The 27,599-nt window shown below is 36.2% G+C and overlaps 6 protein-coding genes across 10 annotated transcripts; 3 read left to right on the top strand and 3 right to left on the bottom strand.

The window, feature by feature from the left end:
• The first annotated feature begins 2,315 nt into the window (after positions 1-2,315).
• Positions 2,316-5,269, top strand: LOC18012500 (cryptochrome DASH, chloroplastic/mitochondrial). The gene is made up of 13 exons (XM_006394675.2): positions 2,316-2,706; positions 2,776-2,915; positions 2,999-3,181; positions 3,332-3,457; positions 3,560-3,634; positions 3,712-3,828; positions 3,912-3,958; positions 4,043-4,119; positions 4,237-4,312; positions 4,399-4,468; positions 4,566-4,689; positions 4,810-4,859; positions 4,951-5,269. The coding sequence occupies exons 1-13, from the start codon at positions 2,316-2,318 to the stop codon at positions 5,164-5,166; spliced, it is 1,692 nt and encodes a 563-aa protein (XP_006394737.2). The 3' UTR covers positions 5,167-5,269.
• A 1,505-nt stretch (positions 5,270-6,774) lies between these two features.
• LOC18011820 (tRNA (guanine-N(7)-)-methyltransferase) lies at positions 6,775-8,082 on the top strand. 2 transcript variants are annotated; one of them, XM_006394673.2, is made up of 3 exons: positions 6,804-6,877; positions 6,965-7,087; positions 7,205-8,082. In XM_006394673.2, exon 3 carries the CDS (start codon positions 7,210-7,212, stop codon positions 7,960-7,962), a length of 753 nt encoding a protein of 250 aa, XP_006394735.1. In that variant the 5' UTR covers positions 6,804-6,877; positions 6,965-7,087; positions 7,205-7,209; the 3' UTR covers positions 7,963-8,082. The 2 variants fall into 2 exon arrangements, with proteins under 2 accessions (XP_006394736.1, XP_006394735.1); XM_006394674.2 differs by lacking the exon at positions 6,965-7,087 and having other exon boundaries at positions 6,775-6,877.
• A 67-nt stretch (positions 8,083-8,149) lies between these two features.
• LOC18011819 (pentatricopeptide repeat-containing protein At5g24830) lies at positions 8,150-10,307 on the bottom strand. The gene is made up of 3 exons (XM_024151755.1): positions 10,177-10,307; positions 9,892-10,077; positions 8,150-9,795 (listed from the first exon to the last, which is right to left on the bottom strand). The coding sequence occupies exons 1-3, from the start codon at positions 10,305-10,307 to the stop codon at positions 8,340-8,342; spliced, it is 1,773 nt and encodes a 590-aa protein (XP_024007523.1). The 3' UTR covers positions 8,150-8,339.
• Positions 10,308-17,044: 6,737 nt separating this feature from the next.
• LOC18012234 (aspartic proteinase nepenthesin-1) lies at positions 17,045-18,833 on the bottom strand. The gene is made up of 2 exons (XM_006394671.2): positions 18,013-18,833; positions 17,045-17,468 (listed from the first exon to the last, which is right to left on the bottom strand). The coding sequence occupies exons 1-2, from the start codon at positions 18,831-18,833 to the stop codon at positions 17,045-17,047; spliced, it is 1,245 nt and encodes a 414-aa protein (XP_006394733.1).
• A 654-nt stretch (positions 18,834-19,487) lies between these two features.
• Positions 19,488-25,649, top strand: LOC18012423. 2 transcript variants are annotated; one of them, XM_006394670.2, is made up of 19 exons: positions 19,488-19,725; positions 19,887-20,054; positions 20,160-20,387; positions 20,534-20,620; positions 20,757-20,846; positions 20,957-21,083; positions 21,487-21,587; positions 21,983-22,151; positions 22,275-22,396; positions 22,626-22,754; positions 22,844-22,942; positions 23,023-23,080; positions 23,181-23,256; positions 23,337-23,466; positions 23,564-23,721; positions 23,895-23,967; positions 24,066-24,257; positions 24,359-24,452; positions 24,521-25,649. In XM_006394670.2, the coding sequence occupies exons 1-19, from the start codon at positions 19,681-19,683 to the stop codon at positions 25,384-25,386; spliced, it is 3,012 nt and encodes a 1,003-aa protein (XP_006394732.1). In that variant the 5' UTR covers positions 19,488-19,680; the 3' UTR covers positions 25,387-25,649. The 2 variants fall into 2 exon arrangements, with proteins under 2 accessions (XP_006394732.1, XP_024006731.1); XM_024150963.1 differs by having other exon boundaries at positions 19,709-19,725; positions 19,829-20,054.
• A 117-nt stretch (positions 25,650-25,766) lies between these two features.
• Positions 25,767-27,341, bottom strand: LOC18012422 (basic leucine zipper 9). Of its 3 annotated transcripts, none has more exons than XM_024151588.1 (6): positions 27,029-27,341; positions 26,826-26,916; positions 26,572-26,743; positions 26,396-26,456; positions 26,184-26,309; positions 25,767-26,112 (listed from the first exon to the last, which is right to left on the bottom strand). In XM_024151588.1, the coding sequence occupies exons 1-6, from the start codon at positions 27,191-27,193 to the stop codon at positions 25,858-25,860; spliced, it is 870 nt and encodes a 289-aa protein (XP_024007356.1). In that variant the 5' UTR covers positions 27,194-27,341; the 3' UTR covers positions 25,767-25,857. The 3 variants fall into 3 exon arrangements, with proteins under 3 accessions (XP_024007356.1, XP_024007355.1, XP_006394731.1); XM_024151587.1 differs by having other exon boundaries at positions 26,396-26,471; positions 26,572-26,731; positions 27,029-27,339; XM_006394669.2 differs by having other exon boundaries at positions 26,396-26,471; positions 27,029-27,335.
• Between the last annotated feature and the right edge of the window lie 258 nt (positions 27,342-27,599).

Below are 27,599 nucleotides of genomic sequence, written 5' to 3'. Positions count from 1 at the left end.
ATACCCTTGTAAGTTGTAACATGTAGCTTTTTCTTAGAAAAAAACATGTTATTTGAGAAGATAACACAAAACTGGTGACTAACATGCTAATTAAAAAAATGGATCAATTAATTTGTTGAAAATACTCTTGTAACTTATAACATGTAATTTTTACTTCGAAAAAAAAACATGTTATTTAAGAAAATAACTCACATTAAAGTGTAACACAAAATTGACGTAAACCAATTAAAGTGACTTTATGAAAATTAAAACGAAATCTAAATCTATGTTATATATCTATTGATCGAATCTCACATAGGAAATTAGAAGAATAATCTCTTTTTAGTAAGAAAATAGTATAAAATTTTACTACTGTACTTCTGTGATCACATATTATTATACTAGCATTTAGTAATATGAATATAAATAAAAATTGTCCCTTTGGTATAACAAATATAAATTTATATAAAACTGAACACCTATGATTTTACATGAAAAAATTAGACATAGCGACACATCATTACAAATTCATCCCTAAATCTATCAAAATTTGGTTGCTTTAGTTACTAACATTATTTGCTACAAATTATGTTGCTAAAAAATGTTGTCATGTTGTTTTTAAGAGATGCGGATACTTTTGTCAACAAACTAGCCAATACTTACAGTTTGGTAAAAGCCGCGAACGACGATGGAACAACCAATCTTTTCGTTACCGATGTATGATAATTCGGGAGCCATTTATTTTTGGAATGGAAAATCTGTCGCCTGCGCGGCTGCTCCATGGCTATTTCACATATATATGTCTTAAATTACTATCAAAAACATTTCCATCAAAAATGTTGAATATATCAAGAAAAACTTAACTTTTTCATTTGAACACAACAAAACAAAAACTTAACTACATTCCAATTTTTTGTTTTTGTTTTTACCTCAAACAAAGTGTTACATAGATATTACAACTGAACAAATCATTGTTTTAATAATGTATTATCCCTCAATCTCATGTCATCATGCATACAATATTTTTTCTTATTTAATCCGGCGGTTAATGTTACTTTAGCATCCTTCCCGATTCCAGCAATTATAAGCACATTTCTTTCTGATTAAACATTGTCATCCAATTCACTCAGTCACCTTTTAAGCGACAAATCAATAATTAAATAACCCTGGACAATAAACCTAATGGTGGGGCTACATAGTGACGAATCGCAGTGGTAAGAGAATCACGCATACGATAATGGTAGGCGAATCTCTATCTCTTAAGTTGATTCTTATAAAGAAAATTAAGTATTCGACATTAGGAAAATTTAACAACATTCACTTCCCTAACATATAAATAGTATTCTAGCATAGCCAATCGATGATTGTATTAGTGCACGTACGCAATAACCTTATGTATGCGTCAATATCATCGACTCATCGGTCGAATGCATCTTTAAGTTACACTAGATTATTTTTTCTTCGACGTGTAGAATTTTAATAACATTTCTTTATAAATTTATAATATTGGTTTTTGTAATTAAAATTTTAAAAATACAGTCATAAGATATAAGGAAATTATAACTAATAGAATGTAGAGATGCAGACACACATATACATTTAAAGGCGCATCTATCGATCTATATATATTCCACTAAATAAATGTTGGATGACGGATTAAAGCCTTAAAGGCATAGAAGTTTATAACTATTTTTTTTTTTTTAACTTCTGATTATTTTATTATGAGCAACCATAATCAAAGTGAAGAGTGTTACATATATTACATAAGGTATAAGGCATAGAATTTTATAACCATTAATTAACAAGTTTTAAACTTGTCGTTTCATTACTCCTTCGGACATTAAATGTAGCAAATATTCCTACATAATTAGGTTTCGCATAACATTTGGGCAGGTCATCCTTAATATTCGAGTAAAAGAATATTATTAGACTATTTGCAATAAAAATTAACTTTTCACTAATACCTTATTCATATTTAATTTAGATCGATGAAAATATACGATGGTATTTTTTTCATAAAATGCCAAAAATGATTTGATTTGAAAATAGACAAAAAAAAAAGTACTCTACCTTTTCATTTTCAGCGTTTTTATCTGCTCAATGGGCCTAAAACAACGAAGCCCATCTCTTTTTAAATAATGTCACGTGGTATATTTAGATGCACGTGACCATCGTCCTCTTCAATTCTCTACTTTTCTTACAGAACGACACAACTCTACCAGATCCAGACAAAAGGCTACACATCCGCCACGTCACAGTCCACGAGCCAACGCCACGTGTCTCACTCACACTCGTCAAAAAAGTGGATGACGTTACACTTTACAAAGCATCCGCAAATGGCGGCTTCGTCGCTCTCGTCTACGCTTTCAAACCCACTTCGCAGATTCAGCCTTCACCTCCACCATCAATCGAAACCGAAACACATATCTTCTCTGTTCCTCTGCTCCGCCGCAAAAATGAACGGCCATATCTACCGTGTTCCTGGGCTCGACGAGGAAGAGATGGACTCCGTCGCCGGAAAAACGTTTGAGAGATACGCATTGCCTTCTTCAGCGAAGAGAAACGGCAAAGGAACCGCGATTCTCTGGTTTAGAAACGATCTTAGAGTGCTTGACAACGACGCTTTGTACAGAGCTTGGGCTTCCTCTGACACCCTTTTGCCCGTTTACTGTCTTGATCCTCGTCTCTTTCACACGACTCATTTCTTCGCCTTCCCCAAAACCGGAGGTAATGTCCCAATCTCAAAATCAATTGCCTCTGAAATCGATGGTTTGATCTGATCATTCAATCTTTCAGCGTTGAGAAGTGCTTTTCTTATGGAATGTTTGGCTGATTTGAGAAAGAATCTGATGAAAAGAGGATTGAATCTTTTTATTCGGAGTGGCAAACCCGAAGACATTCTTCCTTCTCTTGCCAAAGACTTTGGAGCTCATACAGTTAAGTCTTTTTTGATGAAGTTTTCCAAAGTTTCAGAGCTCTCTAAGGGAAATGAAATGTGGTTAATATTTTATATCTTCAGGTGTTTGCTCATAAAGAAACGTGCAGTGAGGAGCTACAGGTTGAAAGACTTGTGAGTCAGGCTTTGAAAGGGGCTGGAAATGGCACTAAGCTTGAGCTCCTTTGGGGAAGCACGATGTACCACAAAGATGATCTTCCATTTGATGTTTTTGATTTGCCTGATATCTACACTCAGTTTCGTAAGGTATGATTCATCTTTTCGTACATATCATATGAAGTCATAGAGTTGAATAAAGAATCGGATAATTGAGTTGACACACCATAATGTTAGGGAAGATATTTGATAGTTATTTGATATCTCGATGTTTGTTTCTGTTTGAAAAAACGCTTGTAGTCCGTGGAAGCCAAGTGTAGGATCAGAAGCTCCACTCGCATTCCAATGTCTCTAGGGCCAACACCTTCTGTTGATAACTGGGGAGATGTTCCAACTCTTGGTCAGCTTGGAATTGAGCCACAAGAGGTGAGTTTTATCTGAGAAGCTCTTCTGGTGAAACAAGAGAGAGAAACGGAAGTAAAAATGCATTCTTTATTAGTTAAAGTCTTTATATGTATGTTGATACAGGTGACCAGAGGAATGCGATTCGTGGGTGGTGAAAGCGCAGGCGTAGGCAGAGTCTTTGAGTACTTTTGGAAGAAGGCAAGATCAAATCCTGAGCTCTACCTGTTGGAGTTATTTATGTGTTTACATAATGTTGTATGTCATATTTAGTGTAGGATCTTTTGAAAGTATACAAAGAGACGAGGAACGGAATGTTGGGACCTGATTATTCCACGAAATTCTCTCCGTGGCTTGCCTTTGGGTGTATCTCTCCTCGGTTTATCTACGAAGAGGTCAGAGCATTCAAACCTTTAGTCAGTGTCCCAAAACATATATGTAGCAGATTTCGCTTATGTCGTAATTGAAAAATATTCAGGTTCAAAGATATGAAAGAGAAAGAGTAGCAAATAATTCAACATACTGGTATGTTGAATTTAAAATCTCTGTTGCACTCTCTTAACTCTTGGTTTTAACTTCCCAATTGATTAGATTAATATATGTTTCCAGGGTGCTGTTTGAATTAATATGGAGGGATTACTTTAGATTTCTTTCAATCAAGTGTGGGAACTCCCTCTTCCATCTAGGTAACGATCCTTACCTGACAAAGTGGTTTAAGAGCTTATTTGCTAAGTGTGGTTACAGTGAAATTTTTGTTTTTTTGGTCAAAAAAGTGAACTTTAAATAGCATATGTTCTTTGTAGGTGGTCCAAGAAATGTGCAAGGGAAATGGAGTCAAGATAAGAAGCTGTTTGAGTCTTGGAGAGACGGCAAGACCGGGTGTGTATTTTGATATTATGATTTCTCAAGACGTCTTCATTCAAAACTATGCTTTGCTTGAGGCTCACTGCTCATATTTGGTTTAGGTATCCTCTTATAGATGCAAATATGAAGGAGTTATCCACTACAGGTTTCATGTCAAATCGAGGCCGACAGGTGATGATTTTGATTAGCTTCCCTCTGCTGCCAAAATAAGCTATTTCCTTTTCATGAATGATTTGATTGTTTATCCATTTGAGTAATCGTTTTCCAGATTGTTTGTTCGTTTCTGGTACGGGACATGGGCTTGGACTGGAGGATGGGTGCAGAATGGTTTGAGACATGTCTATTGGACTATGATCCGTGTTCTAATTACGGAAATTGGACCTATGGAGCAGGTAGCTACTCATACCACTTGGGAACACAGCTTGTGACTTGTGGTTTCTAATTCAACATTGACAATGAGATTGAAATGAACACTTTAGATTAAGATGGAATTTTGGTTTTTCCCATTGAAGGAGTTGGAAATGATCCGCGAGAAGACCGGTACTTCAGCATTCCCAAGCAAGTAAGTAGTTTTTTGTACATTCGGATAATATTCCGGTCCCAGCAGCAAGTGATGAAGAAGAAACTAAAAATGTGTGTTTGGTTTCTTTTAGGCACAGAATTATGATCCAGAAGGAGAATACGTTGCGTTTTGGGTGCAGCAGCTGCGTCGTCTTCCTAAGGAGAAGAGGCATTGGCCAGGGAGATTGATGTATATGGAAACAGTTGTGCCATTGAAGCATGGTAATGCTCAAACCGCTGGAAGGTCAAATACTGGTGGTTTCAGAGGAAGTCATAGTGGGAGACGTTCGAGACACAATGTACCTTGAGGAAGCTATATTCTTCACACGAGTTATGTTTCTTTTTTTTTTTTTGGTGTATCTTGTTGCACAATATTGGTTTTAAACAAATTATACTACACGATTCATAAAAGAATATTGTCCACAGATGTTGTCCACACGATTAATATGGATTACAAGAAAACGTTTACGGTTCCCAGTGTTGTCCACATATGTTGATTAGCCAAAAATTGGAGAGACTACCTTACCTACAACATCAATATGGAAGACCAATTGTAAAAAGATTTTTTTTTTTAAAAGAACTAAAAATCTAATGTAAAATACGCAAGAAGGACACCATAGCCTTTTGAAATGCAGCAAATTGGCAACCTGAATAAAACAGTCGTTCAAAAGGATGATCACATGATCATTCCAAAAATAAAATAAAAAACTCTATGAAGCCTCAACCAAACTCAAATTGTGAAGAGACTTTTGATTAAAAATACAAGGTACAAGTTTATAATGAAGAAAATGGACAGTATTATAATATTCAGTCACTTTGCAAAAGAAACTCAACCAAACTCAAACTTTTATATCTTTCTTTTATGTAACTTTCCAAACTGTATTCTATAGTGCCAAATCCTTATGTAGGGGAAGATAACCGTGCTTTGTAACAATATTTGGAGTATTGAAAGTTTATGTTGAGCCAAAAAAAAAAAAAGAATGAAGGTAAGTTCTTTTTTTTGACAAACTATATTTGCTTCCACTATATGTTTCAATATGTCAGAGTATTATAAAGCATCTGAGCCATTTCCGGTGTGAAATGACTACTTTTCATCCTCATCTGCAACATCCTCTGTAGGCTCGCAAACATCTGCCTTGCAAGTTGGATAGATTCTGCAGGGAGATACTGATCATATAGATAATAAGTAAAAACTCGACAAACAAAGGAATGAGGAATGAGGAATGAAGAGAAGAGTTAGCTTTTGTTACCTGTTGTAATCCTTCAGCCATGGTCCAACACACACTGTGTGTTATTGGTGCAAGCAAGGCAGTGTGGTGATGTTTTCGCTTTCTTCATATGTTGACATGCAGATGTAGATGTACATTATGATTCTTCTTTTGTCGTGGAGTATGTACGAATTGGGATGTACATTATGATTCTTCTTTTGTCGTGGAGTATGTACGAATTGGTAAATAGTCCATCACTTCAGATACGACTCACATCACAAATATATCAAATCTATTTGATGAAATTGATCGATACAAACATTCCAAAAAGAATGGTTTACCTCATCTGCAACTATGTTATCTACGAGAGCTCTTGGTTATAATTTTTTTTTCAAATTTAAAAACCTAATTTTTCTTTTTTAAAAAAATATATATATATATATATATATATATTTGCACAAATTTTGAAAATAATATTGTAATAAATCATCACAGTCTGTCTTTCTTACAAAGAGGATAAGCCTAGGTATTGTCTGTCTCATATCAGATCAATTAAGGGATCAATTTAGACAATGAACGAGAGAAAATTTGTTTTTATCACCTATTAAGTTCAACTCACGGTTCCACGTATATGGTCTGTCTGAGATCAAAATGGGCTGTAAGCCCAATAATAACGATTTATGTGTTTGGGCCCTTTGATGTAGGAGAACCCTAATTACTAGCCAAGACCCTGCCTCTCTGCTTGTCTCGGAGGTTCGGTTGCGAAGAACAACGAGCTCAAGATTTTGATTCCAGGTGCAGATTGAATCAGGTAATCCACTTAGTCTGTTTTGTTTTTTTTTCTATGTGTTCGTATTGTATTTTTTAACTATGATCCATGCTCCTGGTTTTCTCTTAGGCATGCCTTCTCTCTGTCTTCTCAGTGAACAGAGACTTTTAAAAACTGGGGTTTAGGGGTTTACTGGGTCTTGCAGATTCTTTCTCTGTTTGTTCAAAGTTCCTTTCTTTCGCAATGCTTAAGGTAGATCAGATCTCGGATCTTGGTAATTTAGTGTCGGAGAAAAAAACCTGCCTTTATTATTTTTAACACAATGTTTTGTTATGTCGCTCACTGCGATTATCATCTTTGTGTGTCAAGTGATCATGGACAGTGAGACGAAACCGACCTTCAGCAAATCTACAGGGCTCCCTCGGAAGCGATTCTACAGAGCAAGAGCTCACAGTAACCCACTTAGCGATTCTCACTTCCCAATCCCGATTTCCCCGCTTCATGTCGACTTTTCACTTCACTTCCCAAAATTCGTTGAAGCCAACAGCAAAATCTCCAAGAAGATTGAGTTTGCAGATATCGGATGCGGTTTCGGTGGCCTTCTCATTTCCCTTGCAACGCTCTTCCCTGATACCTTAATGATCGGTATGGAGCTGAGAGACAAAGTGACGGAATACGTCAAGGAACGGATCTTAGCCTTGAGGAGAACAAGCTCGGGGGACCAGTACGAGAACATCTCTGTTGTTAGGACAAACTCGATGAAGTACATTCCGAATTACTTTGAGAAAGGACAGCTTTCCAAGATGTTTTTCCTCTTCCCTGATCCACATTTCAAGGAGAAGAATCACAGGAGGAGAGTGATTAGCACTCATTTGCTAGATGAGTATGCTTATGTTCTTAGAGCTGGTGGGATTGTATACACAATCACTGATGTTGAGGAGCTTGGAGAGTGGATGAGGTCTTGCTTGGAGAAACATCCAATGTTTGAGTCTTTGACACAAGAAGAGCTCGATTCTGATCCTGTTGTTGAGCTTCTGTGTAATGCTACGGAGGAAGGTCAGAAAGTTGCCAGGAATGGAGGACAGACTTTCAGAGCAGTTTTCAGACGCATTGCATATGTTTCTTAGATTCTATCTTCCTTTTTGTAGTGAACATCTGATTGTTGTAACACAAGCATCTTTCTTAACTTCATCAAATTTTTGGGATAGTTTTTACAGCAATTTATAAATTATAGTTCAAGACAAGAATATATGCCCTTATGTTAGCATCTTGTTGTAAATGAAGCAGCATCTAATAGAAAAAATGTAATGCAATAATAAGCCAAGATGGTGCTTGAAAGCAATAGATTTTCATATTCTTTGCATTGAACAGCTTGTCAAGTTTCAGACAAGAAAATATACTGGGAGTTTTTTTGAAGAAATAGCCGTGTGTATCCCGAGAGCCAAAATCATCCACCATAATCTGAATATAATTACAACTTTTGTCTCTTGTTTCAAGTAGCATATTACTGCGGTTCTGTATGCATGTGATTTAGGTCGCTTGGACAAGCAGCTTCTCCGTTCCTTGTCATTAACCACTTTTTGTAAACTAAACACGCCTTGTCTAGTCGCCGCAATCTGGTATATTTCTTCACAAGAATCCAATATGGAACATGATCCAATGTTATACCAGACGCTTGCATTCTAAACAAAAGGTTTTCAGCCTCCTGCAACCGACCCTTCCAACAGAGCCCTCTAATCAGCTCAGTATAAGTAATATTATCAGGTCGACATCCTCTCTTCAGCATTTCATCATATAACTGAAAAGCCAACCACAAGCGACCCATTGTACAAGCAGCACCTAATAGAAGATTATAGGTGGTAGCATCCGGGTAGATTTTGGTATATCTCATTTGATCTTTGAACTGACATGCATCATTGAATCTTCCACCTTTCACATACCCATGAATCAAAGCATTGTTTGTGTAAATATTTGGTTTAACACCGTAAGAAAGCATTAGATTTCGAACAGATACAGCGCTGCTAGTATCTCCGTATCTTCCATAACCATCAATAATCACATTCCACAGCAGAACATCTGGAAGCAGATAACTTTCTAGCATGCTTGAAAGGAACTCATTCGCCCTGGCCACATCTCCGTGTATACATAGACCTTGAATGATAACTTTGTATGAGATCTGATCAGGAGCAACACCACATCTTTGCATCTGACCATGGATATCACATGCCTCATCAAACTTTCCCTCCTTGCACAAGGCGCTTATTAGAGTATTGTAAGCGAACACATCAGGAGTTACTCCTCTCTTTACCATGTCACACATGAACCCATAAGCAGCTACTATTTTTTTACTCGAACATAAACCACGAATAATGACATTGTACACAACTGAATCAGGAGGGACTTCTTTCTGCGACATCTCCTTCCAAATCCTAAGGGCTTGAACTATATTTCCATCCTTAAAACAACTATCCATCAGAATGGTACAAGTGACTATATCCAAGGGTGCGCTCGCCTGGCTAGTATCTAATATCTCTTCAAGAATTGTGCTTCCCATAAGACCTTTCTGGCAAAGTGCATGCACGATTATGTTGCAAGTCACTCTATTTGGCTTAACCCCATATTTATCCATTGTACTGAAAAGATACAAAGCTTTATCTACTTTGTTAACACTGCAAAGACCCTTGATGAAGGTGTTATAAGAGATACAGTTGGGAGAAGGACCCGTCTCCCACATCTCTCTAATAAGCCCATCCGCCTTCTCTATATTACCTAATTTACACAACCCATTCAAAAGATGATTGTGTGTGATCAAACCTGGAATAAATCCACCATGTATCAACTTTTTCCGTAGCCAGAGAGCAGCGTCCAACTTCCCTTGTAAACAGAGATCCCTCATTATAGACGTGTGCATAGATATAGTTTCATCGTATCTGAAGCTCTTTCTCCTACATACACTCTCCCTACAAGAGAAGCAAGTTGTAGACCTCATCAGAAGCAATTCACGGATGAAAAATTGCCAGGGATACAAACCATAAGTTACTGGTTAAAGTATAAACCTCAAAGAAGCCAGACGATCCAAACTACTTTTCAAGATTGAATCGAGCACGTTGAAAATAGCTTCTGGGTCTCCTTTCTGGTCATAATCTTTCTTATCAGAAAACCAGTTCTCCGTGTACAAGTGAGAATGATCGACAGGAATGGATTGAGGACGGTCAGTACACGAAAGACGCATTTCAAAGTCCCTGCAAATCCATTAAAGCAGAAAACCAGCAAACAGATTGACCTTAGATGGTCATGAAAACCAATAAATGAATCAAGAAAAAGAGAAATGATTCAGATACCTTAGATTGGTGAAGATACGAGCAAAGATCCTGGAGACATTGTCGCTTACAAAATCGAGGCTTTGGTTGAGTAAGCGAAGTACAGTAAATTGGGAAGATGAAACTTCCCCACAAGAAATGAGAAGCTGCATCCGAATTTATGAAACAAAAAAGTTAACACTTAGTATAAACAAGAAAACAAACTGAGGAGAAGCTGCAAACTTACAGCCATGGATTAAGCTATGCAACAGAGAGCAGATACAAAGCTTGCAGAAGAAAATGGCTTGCTGGTCTGGAAGATGCGCAAGAATGGCATAAACACAATTGCAATACAGCTTTGGATAATCTCCTGTAGAAATTAGAGAACACACATTGGCCTATGCTCTTAACATGCTTTACTTCGGTGAACAGACACGATTCATACGAAAATGGCTTCTGATCTTAGCTGAAACATAGATCTACATAAAAAATGTCTTAGATATTAGCATACGCCTTGAGGATAAATAATATTCGAATTAATCAGAATTGCATACCTGATCCAGACTGCAGATGTCATCAAAATCATGAGCTGAGCTCTTCGTTCTGGGCACGTTTGACGAAGATGACGAAAATTAGGGTTCATGCTTGTAATGGGCCGTAGCCCATAACTATCATGAGTTAGTTTTTTTTTCGGCTCAGCCCTGAACAGGCTTAATGCAGCCTTTAAATTTCATACATTTAGTTAATTATTTCGAATTTTTAGAGAGGGGTTCTTTTTTTTTTTTTTAATTCATAATTTTTGAAAATTATGTTTTAGTGGTGTTATATAAAAAAATTATATGAATTCATTTGGGAAAAGCGACATATATGAACTTAAGGTTAAGATTAACAATATTGGATATCAAAGATTGTATGTTACTAGCCTATTGGACTTTTCCTATAAAAATGATATATGTTAAAAGATAAAAAATGTATAAGAAGTTATGTCTACTAAAATTATTGTTGAAGCTGAAAACAACATTAAGAGCCTTTAATATATATAATTATCATGTCTCTAATGTATTAAATAATTATTCCATCTAAAAAGTAGTTTCTAGATATGCATATTAATATTATTGAGATAATGAGATCATATATTCATTTCTAAGTAAAGATGTTATCTCGTTTTCTTATTGAATATTAGTAGATTTTATATTGATCAAAATTCAATTATTTTTATCGTATTTATGTAATTATTTATCAAATATTCATTTACAACTTTAACAAAAAAAAAATATTCATTTATAAAATTTAATTGTATGTTTTATAATAATACTGATTCTCATATGTGCGTCAGTGGTGTCACGTAGTAGTCAACTTGCAAAAAAACGCAAATGGGGAAAGGGGGGGAAAATCAATCACAGCTTTCCTATATTGAATTGGTGTTATCTTAACATATTCGATATATATATCCTTCTTACGCTCGAATCTTTTCATGGCCTTATCCATTTTGGGTAAGACCGTTCTCATATCTTTCCTCAATTTCCCAGTTCCCTAATCAAATCTTTGGCTTTTTTATATTGACCGCTTTTTGATGATTATTATAGTTATCATTTTTTAACTCAATGGAGAACATGATAGACCCGACAAATTCAACAGTACTACAATGTCTCCTTTTTTTATTGTTTTTTGTGTGCCAGTTGCTTCTCCTTGGACATGCCTGGTCTCGATCAACTTAAATCTCAAGTGTCAGTTGTCCCCACACAAAAGAAAAACAAAATAAGAAGAACCATACGTAAATGCATTATCGGTCGACGAGGAAAGATGTATTTTTTTTTGAGAAAGGGTTAAGGAAAGATGTATATAATCGCAAGTATAAGGTCAAAATTGATTTGCGTATCTTATATGGAAACTCAATTCACACGCAAAAAAACAAAAAATTGTCGACTGAAATTAATGAAGAATATGTGGTATGACCGTATGAGTCCATGTGCATGAAGCTATATTAAACGTTAGTAGAGAGGAAAGCAATCTCACTAGTAGTAGTAGTAGTAACGTGCATGACGATGCATTATTCTCTTCTCCGTACTTTTCATGATAGTTTAAAACGAGCTACATATTTAATTTCTCTGATAAATGGTGATATATTTATATAATTATATCCTAAGGAAGTGTTCAAGGTAGCATTTTTTGAAATTTTAGTTTTAGAATATAGTATTAATTCAAGTTTCTAATTCTAGGCTAGTCAGATATAATATTCTTAAGAAATGCAATGGTCACGAGACTGTAGTTGTCGAGGTCTTGGTGGTGAGATTTTAAATCTAAGCTTTTGTTTATTTTTGTCAATTCTCTCTATCTTTTAGCTTTTGGTTCTTAAGTGTTTTTGGTAGAGTTAATGTATCAAACCTTAACATTAATATGTTAGTTATTCAAGAAATTTACAGTATGAGTTAAGAGAATAAAGAAGTAAAAATTGTATAGCTAGATCATTAGAAAAGTTCACAACAAGAAATAGCTACTCTAAATATTATCAATCTAATACTAAACAAATCCTTCAACAGCTTATAAATTAAGTTATTAGCCTGAATGAGTAGTTGTGCATGTGATATCTTTATTAGAAACATATCAAAACTGAGAGTAAGTGGTCTTTGCTTTTCCTTGTAAATGGTGGTATTTTGTTCCTGTCCTATCCGGTTCTGTATTTTCTCAGCAGAATTTATAAACAACAAAAAAAAGTAAAAGAAAAGAGGATGTCATATGAACATGATGATAATGCACGTAAGTAAAAAGCTGATACATATTAAAGAGGAAAGTGATGATGAGAGTCATTGTTGAAATGCACAAAGATTTGGATTTATGATTGCCTGACCAAAATCTTTATACATTTTTACTTTTGTCGGCCTACAGTACCTTAGATTCCCAAAACCGACAACGCACATTTCAACATATTCCACAAATTTCGGCTTCTTTTCTGCTTCGCCTTTATATAATTTCCTTGATTGCTACGTAATATTACATCTGAGTTTATCACCAAGAAAACAACCTGCGATTTTGATTTTTTGTTATATATTGTATATTAGACGGTATATTAAAAGGATAATTGACAATATATAAAAAAATCCAAATAACCACACCATACGTATATCTGAGAGGATGTTTGCACTCTCTTTATAGTATTATCTGTATATGTTGTGACCATAATAAATCTATGTATACATTAGGACGGTCAATGCAAGCAGGTTCGTTCTCTTAGAAATTATAATTGTTCTATTGTAAGGCCATGTCGATCATGTCGCAGCGAAACTTATGAGCCGCCAAAAAAAACAAAAGCTCTCTCCTACTGCGACAAAAATTATCAAGGAAACCGTGTGGCCGATGAAGTTAGAAAAAGCAACAGCAATGAAATGGTCGCCATACTCAATATCAGATGTCATTGATATTTACTCTCCATATACTTGGATAGTTTAAGTAACTTATGATTACATCTTTTTTTTGTCTAGAGCTATACATATTTCTTTAAAATATCTAGTTCATCAAAGATTTTGCATAAAATCTAGCCTCTTTTAAATATGTTCCAATAAGTTTTCGTACTAAGAAACAAACAACCCTCTTTTGATATTGTTAAACTTCACAAAATAAAAACATTAATCAAATAATAATATGTATAAATAAAGATATATGATACCATAGTTCAAAAAAAAGAAAGATATATTATACCGATGCTAGACTTCTGATCAATACCAACGTCCTGTTAGTACAGTTTCACATCGTCGACTTGAAACAATGAAAAAGTAGAATATCCCATGGAGAGTTTGCATGAGTAGAAGAGAGCAAAATGTAGCCGAAGGACAACTTGCCAGAAATATGCTCATCACCATAATCATCTTCATATCAATATATCTTTATATGGATGAACAACGTTAACGTTCCGGCAAGTCATCCTTGGCTGCATTATACTCTACTCAACTTCATGCAATTTTACTCCGCTGGGCACGCATGTCCACCAAACTTGATATGAGTGTCTGTGATGGGTTTAGGGAGTGGAATGAGAGGAAATATTTATAAGAGAGAGAGAGAGAGAGAGAGAGAGAGAGAGAGAGAGAGAGAGAGAGAGAGAGAGAAATAACTATACAACGTCTCCGGTCCAATATTATATACTTTTTCATATATGGTGATATAAATATTCGACAATCAGCTACAGATTCGTAAAAGCAAGTGGCTCTAGTGCTCAACATAAAGGCAATAATGTTATAATGTCAAAAGACTCGGCCTTTCTCACGGCACGGCCTTTCCACCATCCACTCATAAAATCTTGTACACTTCTCAAAATCTTTACATAAATCGATTCTCTCAACCTAACTTATTATATATTTATATAAAGAGCTCTTATATAAAATGTTCTGTTAAGTCATTTTCAAAGGAATTAATTTAAGTTTTTCGGATCCAAATTTAACAGTGCTGCATCTAGAAGAAAATACATTAATTTGTCTATATATTTTCCAGATCAAAAAATTTCAATCATATTATTAGCTCTAATATATAAACTTAAGACCCAATATTAAGATTGGACTGCCAGGTAAATCTAAGGATTTGAAAACTTTTTGTGCATATGGTGATATTCTAGCAGAATTGAGGTCGCGTGAAGTATATCATCCAAATTGAGTGGATAAATTTTATCGATGATTTAAAAAAGAAAGAGGATAAGTTATTTGATCTGTACATATCTCATTTGTTATATTTGTAATTAAGCAAATTTATACTGCATACAAATTAATATCAACACATAAAAATATTCTATATAATTATAATTTTGCGAATGGAACCGCATGGAAGAGTGAGGGGGGGGGGATATATAAGATGGTGCGCGCATTGGTCCCACTACTTTGAAGCAAATTATATATATTTTAGTTCTTTAAAAGAATATTGAAGTCAAATAATTATTTGCATTAGTGGTGATTGGCCTCCATGCTAAATAAGAATCAACTAAAACGGAACGGAGAATAGAAAAAGAATCATGACAGATTTGTATGTAGATTGGATATAGAGGGATGTACTTTTCTCTACAGATTTATGCAAACAGTAAAAAAAACATTTTAGATGTTCAGGTCTTTAAAACTCTACATGTTATCGTTTATTCGGACCTTTGAATATATACGGGAAACTTCGAAGTTATAATTAAAACATATAAAGGTGCATATATATAATAGATTGTCAGTTATTCTTATCTTCAATCTTTAAGTCTTATAACGCTCCTCGAATTAATGACCATAGTCAAAAACTTGGGGTGTCTTCATAACTTACACAAACCTCACATTTGTTGAAAACACAAAATTGAAAGTCTGAAACAGTGGTTATAATTTACAGTTACCGAATATTTCTATATAAGAGGGCCCTGACTTCAATAACGGGATAGGCGGATAGCGTTGGGTCTGCTGACAGGCTTTCCTTATTGCTCAAAGACTATTACCATAAATTAACTGGTGTTTAGTTTTAGTGGATTCGATTGGTTAATTAGTCGATGATATTTATAGACTTATATAGTTGTATGATCAATACAAATTTTACTTTTAATTCAAAAGACCGCCTACCTAAATCTGTACATAATATACATTATACATGATTAGGTAAGATTGATGTAAACCAGGACCGTTAGGGTATTGGTATATTTTAGAACATTATTTCCTTACAGCTTGCCGGTTTATATACATATATATATATATATTGATGATATAGCTTATTAATATAAATGGAAAACCAAAAATGGAACGTAAAGGGAACTGTGGCCGCCAACAATGCACCGCCCTTATCTCTTTGCATACATATTGGTCGGGCCATGTAAATATCCAAGCTTCAAAGCTAAGATATTGTTTTTTTTTTTTTTTTTTGTCAACAGCTAGCTAAGATATTTTTTTGGTGTTGAAACGACTTTTTCATCATTTGTCAGGGAAGTGATTCGCAACCTATTCTAGAGATATCTGTCACTGATAAGATTTTGTTTATATATAAAACAAAAAAAAACAATAAGACTTTTGAATGTTTAAAACATATCCATCAATTTGATAAGTTGGATTATTTTCTTATAAAAATCGGTAGATTTGAAAGTAAGAAAATTTACGATTTTTTTCCCAGTAAACCTTACGTATTTGCTAACTACGTTTTACATATTTTTTTTTTCCCTTCGTAATCATCTTTGAGGTAAAAATGTTTAAAGTATATCAACTTAGTTCTTGTTTCTTATTGTTTCCCTTCAACGTCTAGTACATGCAGTACTCATTTGGTTCAGATGGTTCATCAATCCTTACACGAAATATCCATATTACGTAAAAGCTCCATAATCGTCATGTAATCTCTAGTTGAAATTAATGATTGATGATAAATAATATAATATTCTAAGATAGACGTTATATAAAGTAAATAGATATAAATCCTCGTCGTACTTAAATATCCACATATAAAATGTAGTATGCGAAAAATTATGTGTTCTACAAAACCTAATTAAAGCTCTATTTACTAAGTTGGAAATGTTAGATATCTAGTAGAAAAATAACATGTTACATATAAATATCACTCATTCTATAAAAGTTAAATAAAACTCTTGGTCCCCAATGAAAGTGCTTTATTTTCTTAAAGAACACTTCTCTATTAATGTCATAGAGTGAAAATACTCAACATTACAAGTGTCATCTTCTCGAAGTATATGAATTTGATATTGTGCAAGTTTGTATTGTGTAATTTCTTGACTCATAAGTTTTGACCAATTTTGACATTAATTCCTACATATCCAATGTTTTGCGTGACAAGTTTGGTTATAAAATAATCACCACATTGTCTTGTAAAGATAATGTCTATGAATATGATATGCAAATGATGAAACCATTATCGAAAAAAATTTAGGTTATAAAAAAGACTACTTAAAACTCGATAAGTCTTACTAAATACCATCTACGAAATCGGCCAAACAATCTCTTTGTTGAAAGGCAAGCATTCTCTCTGAAGTGTCATAGCCAACTGCAAAATCAAAAAGTCCTGATGCTCCAAGCACATTCTTTTCTTCATCCTCCATGGTCGATCTGACCAAAGCCGTGCAGAAAGAAGATGGGCTGTCTCGGAGATAAAATCCTTTGTTTGAGATTGTGAAATTGAATCCTTGGAAATGAAGAGTGAGTTTGGGCAGTGACTCTATCTCTAAACCAACTTCGGTTGTGAAACACATTAGCTCGTTCACTTCGTATGCGACTGTTGGTCCAATCTGCGTCATTATCTCTTCCTTCACCTCCTCGTAGAGTGATATCTCTAGACGCGTGTAGTACGTTCCAATATCTATGGCCATCGTACTACTCTCGTTGCTTCTCATTCTAATTGAAACAAAAGTTTGTCATGAAAACCAGTTAATATAACGGATATTTACATTTAAACAAAGAATAACAAACAAGCCTTTTCTCAAAAAAAAAAAAAAACAAAGAATAACAAACTTCTGCACTTGCATTTTCCTCTGAAAAATAAATCATTTTCTTAAGATAAAAAAAAATTATTTCCTTTATATTTTTGCAAATAAACCTAGGAACTTATGGTGTTGAGTTTTTAGATTTTTGATGGTTCTGAAAAACAAAACATAAAATATGATATTTTCGAGAATTTTGTCCATTCTTTTATTTAAATAATTTTCCAATAATCTGAGGAAACCACAATTTGTAAACGTAAAACTAATTCAAAATTTTCAAATCGCAATAGTCCGAGGAAACAACTGACAATCGCAATCATTATCTAGTTATTTTCAAGAGCTTTGTCTATGGACTTTGTCAAGTTAAATCATATCATTTTACGTAACCATTATATAAGCAACATTTTCGTGGATTGATTAAAAAATAAACTATATATATATTATATTTATAATTATACCTATGTTCCTCAAGACTGATCCCGAAGAGAGCAATGTGATACGAGTAAGAGTTGGTCTCCGTCATGTTTAACATCGGAACCGGCATCATATCACCACCGTACTCAGCCGCTGATCCGAGACGAATGTAGTTACGCGAGCCAGCGGAGGAAGGCCATAGACAGTGAGAATATCTGGTGATTCGAAGCTGAGAAAGGAGCGAGAAATGATGAGTCGTCAGACTCACTCTCCCGTCGACGCCGCCTCCGTCGTCCTCCGGCTTCACACGATTACTAGTCCCACAACCAAAGACAAAACCATGAACTATGGAGAGAGAGTTTTCTTGGTCAGTGATCGAGGAAGTCAACTGAAGAGTGTCGGAAACGAGGTTGCCGGCGCTGAAAGAAGCGACGTCGTAACGGCAGAAATTGGAAGGAGTGCAGAGAAGAGACAGAGAAGCTGTTGTTTTTGTTGCATTGTAATGGTTGGTTACATTAGGAGAGAGATGTGGACAGAGAGAAGAGTTGTTGCATGAGATTGGTGAGAAAGTGGTCGAAAATTTTCCGTCGTAGCGTCGAGTTGTGTCGGAGAGATCGCATTGGTGTTCATCGTCGCAAGGGTCGCATTCAAGAAATGTGAGTTGTGTGGAAGAGTCTAGCTTGAGGTTGAAGGTTCGTGTTGGGGTTCCAATGGTGATCTCAACGTAGAGATTGGATTCGAATGGTAAGAAGAAGCCGCTTGGTTGATCATTGGAGAGATCATCTTCAAGGCCAGAGTTATGAGTGGCTAGTGTTAATTGAAAAAGAAGAAGAAGAAGAAGGAGTGGAATAATTGATGAAACCATGTTTCTTAGATTGTTAAAACTTTAATGCTTTCAAGACATTAATTAAGTTATTAGCTACATTTTATATCTGCGAGTTGTAATTAAATAGGCTTGAGATATCGTATGATAATTATCAATTGAACATTTTTTAGTGCTTGCACTGTTGCACCTTGCATGAAATAATGGTTTACATGTTAACCGGTATTGCAAAAATTGTTATAATTTTATAAGTCTGACTAGCAATATATGTTTTTTTAGAACTGAATATAAAGTTATTCAATTATAAGAGTTACAATGATATATCAAAAAGAGTTCAATTGTATTTTAATTTTCAGTTTATATATTTTGTCAATATAAAATACAAAAAATTAACGAAATGATATACATTTGATTGAATCACAAATTCATGTGCCATGTGTGGTTTATATGTGTGGGTGGGTTGGTTACCAAACGCTTCTTCCGTGACGCATATTTGTACCGAGCGAGTTACGTGGCCCATTTAGGATCACAAAACTTGGGCTTATGGGCCCGTCAATAAAAAGCCACAAAGATTCATTAGATCTGATATTCTAAAAGAGATGTGTGGGTCCCATAAGAATCTGCGGTATAGATTCATTGCTTCGCGGGGGTTTTGGTTTTACTTTTCGTTTCGTCCCCCAAAAAAAAAAAACTTTTTAAATTAAGAAGACTGAAGAAAACGCATGACGCGCTTTTGTAGATCTTTGTCTTCATCTTTCTCTACGAATCCTTACGTTCGGCTCTCACCTACCAAAAAAGCTTCTCGAAGCTTTTTCAAAAGACATTTTGCGAATTTTGAAAGAGATAATTCAACTTAAGAGTATTATATTTCACGCATCTGCTTATTTATATGCGGAATTCGCGATTTCGCGGAAGCAATTCTGGTTCACTCCAGGTATAATTTCCTCATTTTCAAGATCTGGGTTCTCTGTTTTCTCTAGCTTTTTTGCTGATCCCAGTTTCTAATTTGCCAATTTGTCACAATCGGTTTGTTTCAGCATCGTTATTACCCAAATTCAGCATCTTTAGAATGCTCGGTTTGATCTGATTTTGTAGAATAATCGGTGGTCAGTAGCGGTGGATTATCTCTTATCGTTTTTCGTTAGACTCTTAGCAAATATCCAGAGAGTTTGGCGTAAGTTTGTATCAATGGGTTGGGGAAACATTTACAGAAGACGAATGAAAGTCTTCTCAGTAGCTATACTTATTTACCTCGATTATAAGGTAAGCTCTAATCTCTTATCTCTCCTCTTTTTCATTTTTTCTTCTTTTCTGTTCGTTTTGTAGTGTTTTGTTTTGTAAGTCACAATTGTTGTTCTGTGCGTGAAGGGTGTCCAGCAAAGAGAGAAGTGGATTAAGAAGTCCAAAGTTCCTGCTTTATGGGAGAAAGCTCATGATCGTAATGCCAAGCGAGTATTGAATTTGATAGTGGAATTGGAAGGCCTATGGGTGAAACTTGGGCAGTATCTATCCACTCGTGCTGATGTCCTTCCTCAGGCTTATATATCTCTTCTCACGCAGTTGCAGGACTCGCTTCCTCCTCGCCCTTTACAAGAGGTTGTTATTCTACCTGAACGTCAACATTATTAGAGGATGTAAAGGGAGAAGCAAAAGTTTTCAACTTTATATTCTAATAGTTGCCAATGTAACCTGATTTTGAAGTTCTCTGATAGTGACTGCTCTATATGTACATTCTCTCTCAGGTTTGTCGAACCATTGAACGAGAACTAGGGCATTCCATGGATGTTCTGTTCACCGATTTTGTTGACGAACCTTTAGCAACTGCTTCGGTAACATTCTGAAATCTGTTTGAGCCTGGGATGCACATATGCTCACAAGTTAATAGAAGGAGCCAGATGCTTCTAAGCCACTGTATGACTAGAAAGTCGTGTGCTTTCTTATGATAGCGAGCTCTCTGTTTTGTAGATAGCACAGGTTCATCGTGCAACTCTAGCTAATGGCCAGGATGTGGTTGTTAAAGTTCAGCATGCTGGCATTAGAGCGATAATATTGGAGGTCTGTCTTTGTTTCGTTTTGAAGCCTTTGCGATGCACAGTGGGAGCTATAGCTATTATATGACTGTTGACACTTCATTCAACTCCTCTTCTCTTTTCATTTATTAACAGGATTTAAAGAATGCAAAGTCCATTGTTGACTGGATTGCCTGGGCAGAACCACAGTACGATTTTAACCCCATGATAGATGAATGGTGCAAGGAAGCTCCAAGAGAACTAGACTTCAATATTGAAGCTGGTATGCTTCACTTGCATAAATAATGAATCGTCTTAAATTTCATCGTATGCACTAAAGCTTGTAATCGCTTCGGTGATCAAGTTTTTGGCATGAGATAGTGGTTCTGAGATAGAGTTTGCTGGGTTGATATTTATCTCTGCCAAACTTTCTTGCGTTGGCAATTGTTGACTCTGGCTTATGCATGATCTTACCATTTCTAATCACATTTTCTGTTAACTCTCAAACATGGCTGTGTCCGAGATAACAACATGGTAAAAAATAAAAATAGGAAAATAGGCAGAATTCTGTGTCGTTGATGTCCTATCCAAGTCTGAGTATATTTCCTAGTCTCTATTCTTTTACACGTCACTCAGAACTGCATTTCCTGAGTATGCCCTTTTATGTTCTGTTTCTCAATATGTAGAAAATACTAGAACCGTATCCAGGAATCTCGGGTGCAAAAAGACAAATGATGAAGTTAAGAGTGACAATCGGGTTGATGTCTTAATTCCAGATATAATTCAGGTTCTTATCTCTTGTGCTCTTGTCTTACTCTGAAATATACAGACATAATAAATTTCATATACAGTTTTAAGTCTACGATGGAAACATCAATCCCCTTAGTGAGATTCACAGAAGACATCCAAATGCTAAAAGGATTATATATATGGATCAGTCATGTTTACTGTTGGTAATGCTGTATTATGGTATCTCTGATGCAGCACGTTGTCTATATTTGATATTACTTAGAAAATGCGTGAAGAGGACCAATGTAGCCATTGTGTACGACAGATTATCTCAGATATTTATTATTGACTTGAATGCATCATTACAAAAATCTTTTGAAGCTGAAAGCTGCTCCTTTTTTTTCTTTGCGTGCTACTTATGTCTTCCGCCTCCTTTATTGCTCTAAATGACAGTCGTCTGAGAGTGTACTCATTCTTGAGTACATGGATGGTTTTCGCTTGAATGACATGGAATCTCTAGATGCTTTTGGTGTGGATAAACAAAAGATCGTTGAAGAGATCACTCGCGCATATGCCCATCAGATATATGTTGATGGGTTTTTTAATGGCGACCCTCATCCAGGTATGGTCCTTGACACGAAATTTTTGTCTGGAGTCCGCCAATTATTTTCTGTGTTGTAACCACCATGCTGGCTTAGCATATAGTTTTCATGTAATAGAGGTATACATCTACTCTGTGTTGCAGGAAATTTTCTTGTTAGTAAGGAACCACCACACCGTCCTATTTTGCTTGATTTTGGGCTTACAAAAAAACTCTCACACCCCTTAAAACAAGCACTAGCCAAGATGTTTCTAGCATCGGCAGAGGTTTGTGAAAGTTTATGCAATACATCTCTCTTTTTCACCCTGTCTTACCCAACCCATTAGTAGATCATATTGTGGGATATTAGAATGATGAATTTGTTCGTTAAAAGAATTGAAATGTTTTAAACAGTGGAACAACTAAAAAAACAACTAAACCAACTGCACTCTGTTCATCCGAAATGTTTGTAAAATTCTAGACCATAGCTTGGTGTTTAACTGCGTAATGTCACAGGGCGACCAAGTGGCGCTTTTGTCTGCCTTTGCAGAAATGGGACTGAAGCTGCGGCTCGATCTGCCAGATCAGGCTATGAGTGTGGCGAGTCTCTTCTTCCGATCTTCAACTCCATCAAATGAGGCTCTGGTAAGTTATCTACTTCTTCCTTTCATTGCCTGACTTTCTTTTTTGGGTAACTATAGTGGATCCGCTCTTACAGATACCTCTCTTTATAGAAAACGTTGAAATCCTTGAACGATCAAAGAACGCAAAATATGAAAGTTATACAGGAGAAGATGCAGCTCAGCCCGAAAGAAGTTAAACGCTTCAATCCGGTAAGCATGCATTTCTTTCAAGTTTCAAGTATTTGCCTTTATAGTGACCATCTATATCTTAATGAGAACATTTGATGCAGGTAGATGCATTTCCTGGTGATATTGTTATATTTGCCAGGGTCATTAATCTACTCAGAGGTAGATGTGTGACTTCTACTACGTTACCTTACATCAAAGGACTTTGCTTATTGATAGTACCTCACTAATTTCTTATTGTTTTTATTTATCGACTATATAGGACTTTCATCCATTATGAATGTTCGGATTGTTTATCTGGACATCATGAGACCATTTGCCGAATCTGTTCTGATGGGGTAAGTCCCCTTTGAATTTTTCAGCTCATTTTATCATCTCCTTATGATATACCTCGTATGACTATAATGTGATTTTGCAGGAGTATCAGTCGAGGACCAACTGTAGACGCTCAGTGGATACATGATTCGCCAATCCATTCTGATGTAGAGTCCAAACTGAGGAAGCTGCTCGCTGAACTTGGGAGTATCCAAAAAATACTTGGAATTCAGGTGGACAATGCTCTTTTACGGTCTGGCTTGCAGGCAGCTTTGATGTAGTTTTACCTTCTTTTTTTTTTTTTTCTTAAACTTAGTCATGTTTATGTAGGTATGTGCATATAAAGATGGGAAAGTCATTATCGACACTGCTGCTGGAGTGCTTGGAAGATATGACCCTCGTCCAGTTCAACCTGATAGTTTATTTCCCGTTTTCTCTGTGACAAAGGGTGTCACTGCCGGAATGATGCATTGGCTTGTCGACCAAAGGTAAGTAACAACAAGAAAAGCTTGCAAAATTTCTCATGTGTTCATTTCATACTCCCTGACATTCCGAATTGGCTTTAGTTCTTACATATTAGTCTCATTGTTAATTACATGATCTCGTTTGCAGAACTCATGCTTAGTCATACTTTAGTAATGTATAGTATTTAATGATACAGAAAACTCCAGCTCGACCAGACTGTGGGAGATATATGGCCAGGGTTCGGATCAAATGGAAAAGATATCATAAAGGTATAAGGACCAACACCGTCAGTCTTTCACGTAACCTTTTTTGCAAGCTATCGTGAGATATTGCCTTTTCATTTTATTCCCTCGGTTTTGTATTTCAGGTCCATCATGTGCTAAACCATACATCTGGGCTGCACAGTGCCTTTGACCCTGTAGGAGAAAATCCTCTGCTTATTTGTGACTGGGATGAATGTTTGAAACGGATTGCTAACTCATCACCTGAAACAGAGCCTGGCAGTCAGCAGTTTTATCACTATCTCACGTTTGGATGGCTATGTGGTGGAATCATCGAGGTAAATTAGTTATATCATTCATTGTTGACCTGTGTGCTTAAGCGTAAAACTCTTACCTCTACTATTTTGATGTCAATCTTGCTTTCATCAACCATGAACAGTATGCTTCTGGAAAGAAATTCCAGGAGATCCTTGAAGAATCCATTGTAAAACCCCTAAAAATTGATGGAGAACTGTACATTGGAATCCCTCCAGGTAAAATATTAAACACTGTTAATTAGGCTACTAGCTTAGTTAAGAATTATCTAATATCTTAACGATAGGTGTTGAATCTCGGCTTGCCACGTTGATGGCTGACATGGATGAACTAAGCAAGCTTCCGTCCATTTCCAGTCAGCCTGAGCTTCCTTCCACATTTCAGCCTGAGAAGATCCTACAAATGGCAACCAGCTTGCCAGTATTATTCAACACCTTGAATGTGCGCAGAGCCATAATCCCTGCGGCCAATGGACATTGCTCGGCTCGTGCACTTGCACGATACTATGCAACCCTAGCAGATGGCGGCCTAGTGCCACCGCCACATTCCTCTCTATCCCAGCCACCACTTGGCAGCCACACCCATGTTCCGAAATTTACATCATTAAATGACACAACGAAAAAGAGAAAGGGTAAGGAGATGGCAGCTACAGAAAAGCTTAAAGATCATCATGAGAAGCGGTTTATGCGGGCTGTTCGCGGCAGAGAGTCAAGTACAGAAAGTTTAGCCAGGCTAGTCAATGATACTAGCAGTTCTGCTGGCAAAACTGAGATCAGTAGCAATGATCATCAAGATGATATTCGCTGTATTTTTAGCAACCCGAGGATCCATGATGCTTTTATGGGTGCTGGAGATTACGGTGGCTTAGTACTGCCTGATGGGAAGTTTGGACTTGGTTTTAAGCGCGTCAATTCACAAGATGGGTCTCTAGTTGGTTTTGGACATTCAGGGATGGGAGGATCAACAGGCTTCTGTGACATCAAAAACAGATTTTCCATTGCAATAACACTCAACAAGATGTCTCTAGGAGGTGTTACGGCTAGTATCATCAGGCTGGTTTGCTCAGAGTTAAATATCCCCTTGCCTAAAGAATTCTCCATTGCAAGTGGTATGGGTCCAGATTCGGAGATGGGTTCGCCCCTAATCAACTAAGGTTGGTTTTCTATGTTAGTTTTGCCTGCTCATGTTACAATATACACAGCGGTCCTTGGAATCGTCTCAAACAGGTAATAGACATTGCTGGAAAGTAAAGTGTGAAGATCAATATTTTTTTTTTCCGTTTGTTTGTATGCTTAAAGATCTGGTTCGAGCAACTCCCTTATAGGAATGTAATTTATTGTCTTATACATCTTAATCTTATACATAATACTCCATTGTACTATTTGCAGTATTTCAAGCAATAAAGTATATGTTATACACAACCCTGATTTTTGTTGTTTTCATTTTTTCCAAGTTCATGTATATCTAACAGGGTGCAAAAGAAGGTTGCTAGTGCTGTTAATTTTGTTAACGAAACTTGAGTTTGATAACGACATGTCGATTTCATTATATGTTTCTAGTTATATAGTGAAACACATACAGGGAATTCGAAGAGTGATCATTGCACATTGTTAAGAAAGAGACTCATGGCCAGATATCTGAGACGCAGCTAACAGCTTCGCTGGATACATTACCAAGTCCAGGGCTTGAGTTCTGCCCAGAAAGTGTGATTCCAGGGAACAGAGATTGGTCGCTGTGGACTGTAATGGCGGGTGATGTATTTCTTGTGTAGTGCAGACTGTTGATGGACTGTGGTGGTGGACTTAGATGAGTTTGCAGAAGTTGATTCAAGCTGCTAGTGAGGGACCCTCTAGCTACCAAATCTTCTGCTAGTTTCACCTGTAAGTTACTTAACTTAGCAAAATCCAGTTATTACTTCCGCTATTGAAAGTTCAACTGATCGATGATACCTTGGCTCTCAGAGCTTCAACATCTGATTTGAGAACTCTGTTATTTGTTCCAGCACTACGAAATTGTTGTGCTGCATCTATGAGCTGCTTGTACAGTGTTGAGTTTTCTCCTTTCAAAGAATCAACCTTCAAGAAAGCAAATGTCATAAAAAAAACACAACCCTCGAATCCCATTAGAAAAAAGCATTAAGCCAGCTATTTGTTAACCTTACCTGAGATTCAAGATCTGCCAAGTGTTCTTGCTTCCTTCTCCTAGACCGCCTTGCTGATTCCCTGTTTGAATACATCCTGAGTTCACATCACGAAAAAAAAAATTAAAAAAGGGTGATCACCTTCTATCTCTCTCTGTGTTTCACATCTAACTTTTTATCGGTATGCAAAACAATACCTTCTAATACGTTTTAGATCATTGGGGTCATTATTCATTTCAGATTGGCCAGCTTCTGTCTCTGCATCTTCTTCATCAGACTGATCATGAGAAAATCCACTCGCAGTTTTCCGAGCTCTTCCTCTTGCCTCAGGTTTATTGGCTGACACTGGACTATCAGCTGACAGATTTTCTTTGCAGATAAAAGCCATACTTAATATCAACTGCACCGACACTTATTACAGAGAACACATGATTTCAAGATACGGACATACCGCAGATCGAGGACTGTGCATCGAGAAAAAGTCCAGCCGCAACCAAGCTCTCAGATAACAAAAGACTATCTCTTAACTCACATGTGTAATCCTGCAACCAAAATAAAAACCAAGATTCTTACTGCAATCTCTGGATCTTGTATAGACCCAAGCAACAGTGATATGAACATAACAGACAACTAAGGAAAACAACGAAGACTAACCTGGTTCATGAGACCAAAAGAAGGGTCTAGAGGGCTTGTGTCAGGAATAGATTCTTGTCTGGATAAAGCAGAAGAAGACAAGGCCTTAGTCATGAGACACTCTTGTAAATCCAACTCAGAAGCACTTCTCTTCACACCAATGTCTTTAGCTGTGCGATTATCCATATCTTTCAATGTGAACACACAAGAAGAAGAAAATTGGTGGGAAAAGAGGGAGGAGGGGAAGAGTAAGTTGTGATAGACATCTTCTTTATATAACCCTCCCTGCTTTACTAAAGTTGTAAAAAGCTTCTTAATGGCTAAGCAAAATTAAACTTGCTTTGTCAATGCAACGTCCACATTTTCCAACTTTTTTCTTTTCATGACAACAATAACAAAAGAGAATAGAAAAGCAAAGCCAGCGAGATCTTAGGCTCTGTATATTTTCTTCCTTAGCCTCTATATGTCAACAGTTTTATACGAGAATATGGTGCCAATTATATGCTAATGATAACTTTTAATCTTTTTTTTTTTTAACTAGAGAAGACTATCTAAGGTAGCCGGAGACACTGTCAATGTAAATCATATCTGA

The sequence above is a fragment of the Eutrema salsugineum genome, unplaced genomic scaffold (genome assembly GCF_000478725.1).
Source record: "Eutrema salsugineum unplaced genomic scaffold, Eutsalg1_0 scaffold_6, whole genome shotgun sequence".
Taxonomy (NCBI): domain Eukaryota; kingdom Viridiplantae; phylum Streptophyta; class Magnoliopsida; order Brassicales; family Brassicaceae; genus Eutrema; species Eutrema salsugineum.
Note: the sequence above shows the minus strand (reverse complement) of the source record. Positions and strands in the feature narration are given on the sequence as shown.